Source organism: Capsicum annuum, chromosome 3, assembly GCF_002878395.1.
Source record: "Capsicum annuum cultivar UCD-10X-F1 chromosome 3, UCD10Xv1.1, whole genome shotgun sequence".
NCBI classification, from domain to species: Eukaryota; Viridiplantae; Streptophyta; class Magnoliopsida; order Solanales; family Solanaceae; genus Capsicum; species Capsicum annuum.
The window spans coordinates 233,107,403-233,118,654 of NC_061113.1; the positions used below are offsets into that span (position 1 = coordinate 233,107,403).

The following is an 11,252-nucleotide window of genomic DNA, read 5'->3' on the forward strand; positions in this document are numbered from 1 at the left end:
ATATCACTCATCTGTTGAGAAAGATAAATAGTCTATGTAACAGGTCACACATCTGTTGCAACACATTAGTGATATGTTGGAACAGTTTTTAACGGTCAATATTGTTTAGATATCTTCCAACATAGGGTCGTCTATTGCGGCAGATGAATGATCAGTTGGAAAAATCAAGTCTTGGACATTTCCTGCTGGAAGAGTTGATAGGATTTTATTCAACAGGAGGTTCATCTGTTGCATCGGATCATTAATCTGATAGTTCTTCCGTTGCCCCAGATGATTAATTAGTTGCATCAAATTTTTTATCCGATGCTTAATCTGTTGCAACATATGATAAATCTGTTGCATCAAAATTGTAATCTGATGGTTCCTCTGGTGCATCAAATGGTTGATCTGTTGCATCATATGATAAATCTGTTTTACCATATGATTAATATGTTGCACCAGATGGGTAATCTGTCGGAGGAAACAAAAAACAGTAGCACGATTTTGTTCAACAAAAAACAACAATTTCACCGTTTTTACCAAGAACAAGAACAGAACAAATCAACCCAAATTGTCGTTTTATTTTTATAAACACAAACAATAAAAATCAAACTACAAAAAAATGCAACAAATAACAAAATATTATAATTCACTTCGAAAAGTAATCAATCCAAAGATGAAATAGAGATGATATAATTAAAAAGTATTTGGGTATTTCATGATAAGTAAATTTATTTTCGTTATTTGAAAATTTGGCCAACGAGATGTTATTTTGTCTGTTGACTCTTTGGTAGAGAAAGTCCTCATGTCCATTCCAGTTATGAGAGTATTTTCAACCTATTCAAAAAGTGTTCGCTTGATTTTAAAGACAAATTATGCAAGAATTAATTATTAATACGGAGAGGCAAATGTCATAATAATGATGCCACTACTAAAGTTTCTTTTCGCAATAATAATTAATTTATTTAAAATAATTGAGAACAAAGGAGGAGATTACAAAGCGAGAAAGCGAACCTCACCTTATAACGTCATATATATAATCGTTAAATTAAGAATAAGAAAGGAGGTTATAAAGTGAGCTACTAAAATTCCTCGTTATTCTCAGCTGTGTTGAGAAATTGTTGTATATTTGAATAAGAGCTGCCGGGGAAAATGCTTATTCGCCTGAGACGGAAAAATTCTTCACCTCAAATACTATTTTGTGTGCTTGGTTCTAATTCATAAATTGATCCTCGTCTAAATAAAAGAATAAAATAAAAGAGAAATAATAGTTGTAGTACTTACAATACATCCATTCGATCGTATAGATAGAGAAAATTCAAATGACGTTAGTAAGTAACATATAATATATATTAAAAATATTCAGCGACGGATCTAGGATTTAAGGTTCGTGGGTGCTTAAAAAATTAAAAAATTGAAAAAAAAATAAAAATTCACCTCAAAAGGGTTTGAACTCGGGACATCTCTTTAGTGGAGAAGCTTAAGATCAACTTAAATGCCAGTACACCCAATCAACTTTTGTTTCATTTGGTGCATTTATATGTTCTATACCTATTTTTTGTATATTTTTTTTTTTATATAATTATATCTATTTCTGATTGAATATTTTGGGTACACCCCAAAATTATATATAGGTCCGCTCCTGAAAATACGTACGGCTGATCACACGGCAGATGGGTGAGCCTAGTGGATCTGCTGCGTGCCTATATAACAAGAACTTTCCCTGAAGTTGAATGACACAATCGTGAGCAAATCTTCTTGATTTCATTTGTTATCACAAATTAATCCTCTTTATTATTATTTTTTTTACTATTTTTCAATTGATTTATGTGCAGCATCATATATAGCCACAGATTCCATGGAAACCAAAGTTATTTCCAGCGGAATCCGCCACTCTACTCTTCCTCAAAGTTATATCCGACCCGAATCCGATAGGCCACGCCTTTCTGAAGTGGCTGATTGTGAAAATGTTCCGGTTATCGACTTAGGCTGCATTGACCGAACTCACATAATTCGTCAAATCGGCGAAGCTTGTCGAAATTATGGCTTCTTCCAGGTTCTTATCCACTACTTTCTCCGATTCAATTTGTTTAATTGGTTTTAACTAGAAATGGAGTTTAATAAAGTAAAGAAAGACTTTTGAATGTTGTAGTCTTAAATTAGAAATATATGAAATGCACTAAAACATACTTTAATATTGTTATTTAAACGTAATATTTGAAAAGTTAGAATTAAAGAATTTTCATAAAAAACAATAGGCAAACAAATTGAAATGAGGGATTAATTAGTTAGCCCATTGTCAATTCGGTACTAACACAAAAACTTGTTGACTTTATGATGATGATTAGGTAATTAATCATGGTGTACCAAAGGAAATTGTAGAACAAATGCTAGAGGTAGCTGGGGAATTTTTCAGGTTACCAGTAGAAGAGAAGCTGAAATTATATTCAGATGACCCTTCAAAGACCATGAGATTATCTACAAGTTTTAATGTTAAAAAAGAGACGGTTCACAATTGGAGAGATTATCTCAGGCTTCACTGTTATCCTCTTGAAAAATATGCCCCTGAATGGCCTTCTAATCCCTCATCTTTCAGGTAATCAACACCACTAATAAACATTTTGTGTTAATTAGTTTCATTATGTTAATGGATAATCCCTAAAATATGTACATTGCTATCTGAGTCATTAGTTTTATCCTTATGTATGTCAACCACTTTGTTTCTATAGTAATGCATGGGAGTAACCTCAAATAACATTGTGCGTTGTACAAATATTGTTACGTATCTAAGTTGTTTATTTTTAACCTAAAAAATAAATTTCTTAAGTAGTATATTCTTTCTAGACATGTGTCAGACATATATTATATGCGTGTCAGGTGTTTGTCAATTTTATCAAACTAGAATACAAACAAATAAAAAAAACCAATAACCTTAAAGAAATCTCACTATTAAAGAACTATTTGATAAATAATAGTCTTTAATTTGATTAGCTAGAGTATTAATAAATTATTCACCCTAATTAAGGTCAAATCCATCAAAAATAGGAAAGAATGTGTCTCAACTAATTTTTTATTTCCCTGACAAAAATTATTTAATCTCCCTAGCTACTCTAACCTCTCAATAATGCACAATCTGATCTTGATTCTTAATGCTTGATCCATGTGAATGTCCCCACAATTTTTAATCTCTTAACCTTTTCTTCTTCTTTTTCATATTTCAATGTGTGTTTAGTTTAATTGGATTTTGACCAAGAGGATTACTTAGTACTAGTAAGTTCAATGAAAACACACAGATATTCCAAAGGGGAAGGAAGCCTTGACCTGGTCAATAATTTCGCTGCTGCTCCTTTTAAATTTAGATGACAGGAACTATAATAACCACAGAAAAAAGAGATTATTCTACCCATTCACCACCAGAAGGAAAAGTTGAAAATGGAGAGTAGAATTTTGAAAGGACAAGAAGGTATAGAGGTAAGAGATAAACATGTGAGGCCACATTTGACCATTTCAAGAAGTAGTAGTAATCTATTTTTAAATTACTAAAAAAGATATCTCGAGCAACCTGTCCCAATATAGTATCGTGCCTCAGATTCAGCGGTCATATGCTGCCAAATAAGGCACCTTCTTTGTGAAAAAGATAGTTTCATACACAAAACACTGCATATTAACGAAAGTTTCGGAAAAAAATTCAAGTGTTATGCTTTATCTTTTTTATTTGAACTCTTAATCTATTGACTATAAATATAAAGAGAATTTTTTCGTTACTCTTGTTACATAGGCTGAGTTAAATAATTATGACGTCATGGATAACAAGTTTGATGACATCATCATCCTGCTTACATTTGCCATATAATTGACACGTAAGCAAATAGAGTGTATACCTCGTGATGACGTTAATATAGTGGCGTAAGCAGACAAAAGTGATAGAACTGAAAACTATTCTTACTGTAAAAGTACTTTGTTTTTTATTTTACTAGCATGTTTGAATTTATTTATCATATTTTAATTTATGGCATTTTTAAAAATATACTTACTCCGTCTCAAATTATTCATTCCAAATTTTTTAATTTGATGTTTCATTTTACTTGGACAATTTTTTCTTCTTCATAGTTTACCCTTTGCATTAATTACTTTTTGTAATCATTGTTTAATAGGTTTACCATGATAAACTAGTCATGTTATTAATTATGTTTTTTAATCAATGTGACATCTCAATTTAGAACGGGTAATTTGGGACGGAGAGAATAGTACTTTTACAAAGAAATTAAAAAATATTTAATAATTTATTTAATTTATATTTTAATATTAAAAATAACTTAAATAATAAGAAATTAAAGTTAAATGTAAAACATGAAAAAAAATATTTTTTTGATTTTTTAAAAATGATAAATATAAATAAAAATTAAATTGAAAACAAGTAAATATAAACGGAGGGAGTAACAAATATTGTTTCGATTAGCTAGAGAAAAAGGTAAGTACTTAGTACTATTACGTCTCGTTTGATACATTTGAAAACAAGTAAATATAAACGGAGGGAGTAACAAATATTGTTTCGATTAGCTAGAGAAAAAGGTAAGTACTTAGTACTATTACGTCTCGTTTGATACAAGAGACAAGAAATGTAACTTAATTTCGGAAGTATTTAAAAATAAACTTATTTCATGTTTAGTTGCTATAAAGCATCGGGATAACTCATTTTGAATTTTATTATTTTGAAATTATAGTGTTATTTTTATCTCACACTAGAATGAATAAATTAATTTCGAAATAACTAATTTCGGAATCACTTGTTTCTCAACGAACTCTGAGTCAAAATAAGCCAAGAAATAAAAAAAGTGACAAAAAATAGATCATTTATTTAATAAGTTATCAAAATAGGTTAAACATAATAAATTATTATGTTTTATATATTTTTCTTAATAGTTAACTGGCGGAAATGAACAGTGAAAATACAGTTTGTAAAACATAATAATTTATTACGTTTTACACGAAAAAAATTAGTGTGTCATCACATCACTCTTTATGTTAAATTATATAGTTTATAATAATTTATTACGAATTATATTACTTTTTGTAAAAACGTAATAATTTATTACGTTTTACAAAAAGTAATGCAACTCAAAATATATTATTACAAATTATATAGATAATCCACTTATTCATGTTCCATTAAATTTACTTTATTTTAAACCTAACCCCCACCCCAAAAAATAATTACAAACTATACAAAAAGTTATACTATCTCTGTCTCATTTTATATGTCGCTATTTGATCAGACACGGAATTTTAGAAATAAATGATGATGTTGTAAAGTTTACAAAATTACTTTTCTTAATGTTTATTTTTAGTTGTCTTTTTTAATAAGTGGGACCCACTAAGCATAAAATGAGAATGATGTCATTAAATAATAATGAAATAAGAAAAGATGATATTCTTTTTAGAACGAATAAAAAAAAATAACGACACATAAAATGGGATGAAGAGAATATAAAATATTAACAATGATTCATTCGTCATGTGAAACTAACTAAAATTGTTCGCTTGTATAAAATGTAAAAATTTATTATAAAGAGACCATTAAAAATAAAATTCATTCGTCGCTTGGGACGGCTGAAAAGTTCTCAAAGAACTAACTAGAGGGAATGCAAAGGGGGTTAGGTGGGGGGCTTAGGTTTAAAATAAAGTAAATTTGATGGGACGGATAATTTGTAATAATTTATTAAGAATTATATTATTTTTTGTAAAATATAATAAATTATTATGTTTATAAAAAGTAATATAGTTCGTATAAATTATTAAAAACGATATGATTTGACATAAAGAGTGATGTGATAATATATTTTTTATTTTATTTTTATGTAAAACGTAATAAATTATTACGTTTTACATTATTTTTTTTAAAACGTAATAATTTATTACGTTTTACTAACAATATTTTTACTGTTCATCTCCGTTAGTTGATCGTTAAAAATTTTTATAAATCAAAATAATTTATTACGTTTTGCCTATTTTAATAACTTATTAAATAGGTGGCCTATTTTGATCACTTTATTTTATTTCTTGGCTTATTTTGATTTTGAGTTCTTTCTCAACCTAACAACCCCTTAGATATATTAGGCAAAATACTTTCTCCATTTCTTTTTATTTTTCACTTTTTAATATGACATAGTGCTTAAGAAAATAATTATTAATATCACTATTTTATCGTACTTTCCCTTTTACTTTATGTTTACGTAATATATCTTAAAAATAATTTAGAAAATAAATAATTAATGATAAGAATAAAATAAAAATTTTTTTTGATATATTAAAAGATAGTAAATAAAAAAAAAAAAATTGATTTACAAATTACGATAAGTAAAAGTGAACGACGGATTATACTACTTACCACTTATCTTTTTCAAGACAAGTCTCCTTTTTTTTATTCCTTGCGAGCACAAGTCTTTTAATAATGAAATTTCTGCAAAGCTTTTTTGGAGAATCGTCCCAAAGGCGAACTAATTATGTAGGCACAATTTACTAGTGTAACACACACACACCCCACTCTTACATAAAATAAACAAGATAAGTTTAATAGGCATAGTTTTATGTACCCCGTAATATGCTGTCTCATCTCATGAATTTTGGAATTTGTCTCCATAAAATAACAGAATCTTCATTTGCTCTGATCACGGATTATTATAATCATAATGTAACAATCTCGAATTCTCAACTCAACAATCAATACACAGAAGGAACTAATAAACTTTGATTAATATGGAAAAAAAAAATTATAATATGAAGAAGAGGAATAGTAGTAGAAGGAGATGAGAGGACTAGAGAGAACAGGATGAAAAGCAACTCAAAAGACTAGTCTGATAGATCTATTAGTATTTCTCTATTTTTTATTTTTTTCAACGTGTGACAATTGGTTCATAACACATAACAAGTTTCTATCAAAATTACACAAAATCGTTTATTTTCTCTTTTTTATTTATTTATTTATTTATGATAATGAATGATGAAAACAATTAAACGGTGGGTGAGCAATTAAGATCTGAAACATAACAAATGAGAATATGCCGGTTCTGCTGAGATTCAAGGCTAAAAACGCGTTTTCTTCAGGACTAGTTTACCAAATGAAAGAGACATTGGGACATAAAATCAATAAATTCAATAGCACAACGTAAGCCGAAGAATAATGGGGTTTTTTCTAGTTCAATCATAGAGCATTAGATTAAGCTTTATACTAATAATATTAGAGAATGAGTGGGGTATTGAATTAAAAACCAACGCAGCCCAATAATTTGTTTATTCATTTTCTTAGTGATTGTAGATGGTTCTTTAAGCCATTCCCACATCATCATTAAGGTCACCACCAAGATTAATCGTATCTTATTCTTTTCATTAATTAATTAATAGCAGCAAATAAGTAATTTGTCAATGCTTATCTGCGGCTGATTTCACGCGTTAATTAAAGTGATAGTGTGCTAGTTGCATCTCTACCGAGCTTCATGATCTGCCCACTTTCTTTTTCTTTTCAGAGTTTGTTTTTGTTGGGATGAACTTTTATTAATTAGTAGAATTTGTCTAAATTATGTAGGACGGAACTATAATGTCTTTAACTCCTATCACATCACCCATTGTTGACTTTTTATCCTATTAGTGCACCCGTATGACCACTTATAAAGATGTTTAAAAGATATACATACGACATTTGCAAATTATTTAATTCATACGAATGTAGTTGATTCGCTCTTTTAGTTTGAACTTCGGAATATTGTGTCTATCCATTAAACTATGAATAAATGAATAATAATCCATTGTCATTCAAGCAGCTTCCTAGTCCTAGTAAGTATATAACGTGGAGGTACGACCATCCTATACCAACAGGCCAACACCAAACAACCCCTTAAATCTATTAACACCAGAAGAACTAGTCTGTAATAATTGATTCGAAGGATTCTATGTTCGAAAGTCATTTCAAAATATTCTTCTGGAAAATTTTGATTATTTTAAGATATAGAGTAGGGATCACTTTTGATTGAGCTCTGTTAGTCACAAGTATATATTTTTACGGGCGAAGTGCATAACTAGTCGATTTTAGGACCCTATATCAGACATGACCTACGTTCTTAGCTACTTTAGACTTGATAAGTTGCAAAATTCACATCCAAAGTTATAAATTTTGCTTAAAGTTTGACAGTAAAATTCAAACATAGAGGGTTGAAGTTTGAAGCATCATTGTTTTAAATATCTATCTGAACTACCTATTCTCGTAGCTGTCAATGGCACCAAGCTTTTCCAACATCACTTAATTTAAACAAACTCACTTTTCAAAATGAAATTCAAGGTCCATTCTTTAAACTTAATATTCATTGCTACAGGGAAATAGTGAGCAGATACTGCACGGAAGTTCGACAACTTGGATTCAGATTGCAGGAAGCAATAGCAGAGAGCTTAGGCTTAGAGAAAGAGTGTATAAAGGATGTATTGGGGGAACAAGGTCAACATATGGCTATCAACTTTTATCCTCCATGTCCACAACCAGAACTCACTTATGGACTTCCAGCTCATACTGATCCAAATTCACTTACTATTCTTCTACAAGACTTGCAAGTAGCTGGCCTTCAGGTTCTTAAAGATGGCAAATGGTTAGCTGTCAAACCTCAGCCAGATGCCTTTGTCATTAATCTTGGTGATCAATTGCAGGTAAACCACAAACTCTTGATGTTTACTTGTGATTAGTTACTCAATATTTGAACAGACTAATAAGAAAATAGTGACAAATAAAGGGGAACTGAGGGAGTATCAATGTTGATTTCTGCACTATCAGTTCACTTAAATCATTAGTACTAGGTAACTTTTCTTCAAACTGCAGTAAGTAATCTGCAAAATAAGGCAAGTTGGATACCAAATAGCAGTGCTGGAGCTAGAATTTTTAACAGGGGAACTCAAAAAAAAATTAAACCTATGACGTAAAGAAAATTTTAATGTTTTTACCCTGTTTGTTCTGTACAATTTACCCCTGAAAAAATCTTTAGAGTCATTATACTTGGATCTTATACGACTCAATGGCAATTGCTGCAGGCAGTGAGTAACGGAAAGTACAAAAGCGTATGGCATAGAGCTATTGTAAATTCAGACAAAGCCAGGATGTCAGTGGCTTCGTTCCTTTGCCCATGTGATAGCGCGAAAATCAGTGCTCCAAAACTCCTCACTGAAGATGGATCTCCAGTCATTTATCGGGATTTCACCTATGCTGAATATTACAAGAAGTTCTGGAGCAGGAATTTGGATCAGGAACATTGTTTGGAACTTTTCAAGAATTAAAAGGGCCGTTTGGCTGATCAGATAAGGTGGATCTCCTAGGATTAAGTTTCAAACTAAATTTATACTTTGTTTGGTTGACGGTGGATAAATTTGTACCTTCAACCAAACAAAGTATTAATTCAATTTCAAACTTAATCCCGAATGTCCACCTTCCCTAAAGGTACTTATTAATAAATAGTATATTTTAAAACCCGCCATTTTTTATTTGCCCTTTTGCTGAGTTGCCAGCACTTTCAACACCTTTTTGTTGTAGTTTCAAGATATAGTTATGGGGTGGGAGTAAAATTAGGACGAAAAAAAAGCACACACTAATTATATGCCTAGTCGATTTACCCAATTACCTAACTACTCCATGTCCTGTTTGTTTTGCGAGTTATTGTCAAGTAGTATTAGCAAATTGGTCCGGAGAACTGGACTACCAAACCGTGTTGGAATTAGGAGGAATAATAAGTTGTAGTAGTACTTTTGTAGTTTTCTTTTTTGGCTTCCCTGATTTTTATTCCGTGGAAGTTTGCCTGTACCGCGTGAGTTATTAAACGTTATGATATTAGTAGTAATAAATCGTTGTTCATTAACTTCTTCATCAGATTGGAGCTATGTATGTCATCTTTATGAATCTTAATTAAGGTCATATTCAGAATGTTGATGTTAAGTTCTCTCAACTTTTCTCTATCTTGCTTCTTCAATTCTTTTATTCTAAAAAAAACTCCTGGCTAGTTATATCTAGGAGGCCAAATTAACAAAACAAAAAACTATTCAGTAATAAACTTGCAATTGGCAAAGACACAAGTCGTAATGTGCCAAAGTTTAGAAATGAGCAAGTTGAACCGTCTAGTTGAAGACTGAAATGCCCATGCATCTTCAAAGTAAAGCCCAAAAGAAAATTATGAGAAGAAATATGAAGGAAAAAAATTAAAATCTTTTATAAATGTATTTTAGTAACATAGATAGGGAAATACATTTTACTGGTTTTATTCAATTTTTTTTAATATTAAACGTAATTAAATATTATGATTTTTCAAGATTTTAAAAACTTCGTCAAAAAACAAACTAAAAGAAAAATTGATTTATATAGTTGGGTTGATTTGACTTTGATAGTATTTCAATTTTTCTAAACACCCTAATTTCGACCAAGTACGCGTTTTAGATATCCAATTTAACATGGCGACTCAACCGAAACAACTTGTTCTGGACCTACATAAATGGATCAAGGGCTCAAATTCATCACAAATCATACCACTGGACCGACTGTCCAACTTTCTGTTGGAAGATGGACTAATAATTTTTGGAAGATAACTGCTGGTATTTTTTTTTATTTTTTTTTTGGGTGAATTTCAAAAATAGATTCAAATTGGAGTGACTTTCAGATTTTAGCCTCAAATAAAAAAACTTTATTAAAATAGTCTTTACCTATTAACTAATATTTTTTAAGTAATTACATAAATGATCCTTATAATAGATAACTCCATATTTATATTTTTTCACTTTTATTTTTTTTCTCTTTTTAATTTTACTTTTTTTATTTTATTTTTATTTTTATTTTATTTTTCTCAACCCTTACTTTTTTTCTCTCAACTTCTTTCTTTTTTCTTTTTTTTTTTATATTGTTTTTATTTTTTATTTTTCTTTCCTTTTTTTTTTTGTTCTTTTTAATTTTTTTCAACCCTTACGTTTTTTCTTTACACCTTTCAATGCCTAATTTTATATAAAAAAAAAATTCTTTGATTTTTTAATTTTTAATTTTTTTCTCTACCTTTATTTTTATTTAATTTTTTTTATCAACCTTTATTTTTTTTTCTATTTTCTCTCAACTTTTACATTTTCTTTAATTTTTATTTTTTAAAATATTTTTCTTCCTTTTTAGTAATTTTTATTATTTTCTTGAGAAAAGATATCGTTTCCACCCCAAACTATACAAGAAAAGTTGAAGTCACACCTAAACTATACTAGTGACGTACTAC

At 29.6% G+C, this 11,252-nt stretch overlaps 1 protein-coding gene across 3 annotated transcripts; it reads left to right on the top strand.

Annotated features, from left to right (window-relative positions):
- Nucleotides 1-1,585: 1,585 nt before the first annotated feature.
- LOC107862992 (protein DOWNY MILDEW RESISTANCE 6) lies at nucleotides 1,586-9,874 on the top strand. 3 transcript variants are annotated; one of them, XM_016708728.2, is made up of 5 exons: nucleotides 1,586-1,723; nucleotides 1,815-2,035; nucleotides 2,328-2,575; nucleotides 8,346-8,670; nucleotides 9,049-9,874. In XM_016708728.2, exons 2-5 carry the CDS (start codon nucleotides 1,838-1,840, stop codon nucleotides 9,289-9,291), a joined length of 1,014 nt encoding a protein of 337 aa, XP_016564214.1. In that variant the 5' UTR covers nucleotides 1,586-1,723; nucleotides 1,815-1,837; the 3' UTR covers nucleotides 9,292-9,874. The 3 variants fall into 3 exon arrangements, with proteins under 3 accessions (XP_016564214.1, XP_047265482.1, XP_047265481.1); XM_047409526.1 differs by having other exon boundaries at nucleotides 1,708-2,035; nucleotides 9,049-9,340; nucleotides 9,395-9,874; XM_047409525.1 differs by having other exon boundaries at nucleotides 1,708-2,035.
- The last annotated feature ends 1,378 nt before the right edge of the window (nucleotides 9,875-11,252 follow it).

Excerpts from the sequence above, each read along its gene's own strand:
- LOC107862992 (XM_016708728.2), top strand. The coding sequence starts at position 1,838 with ATGGAAACCAAAGTTATTTCCAGCGGAATCCGCCACTCTACTCTTCCT. Across the intron at positions 2,036-2,327 it reads GAAATTATGGCTTCTTCCAG|GTAATTAATCATGGTGTACC; the intron begins GTTCTTATCCAC and ends GATGATGATTAG. Across the intron at positions 2,576-8,345 it reads TCTAATCCCTCATCTTTCAG|GGAAATAGTGAGCAGATACT; the intron begins GTAATCAACACC and ends TCATTGCTACAG.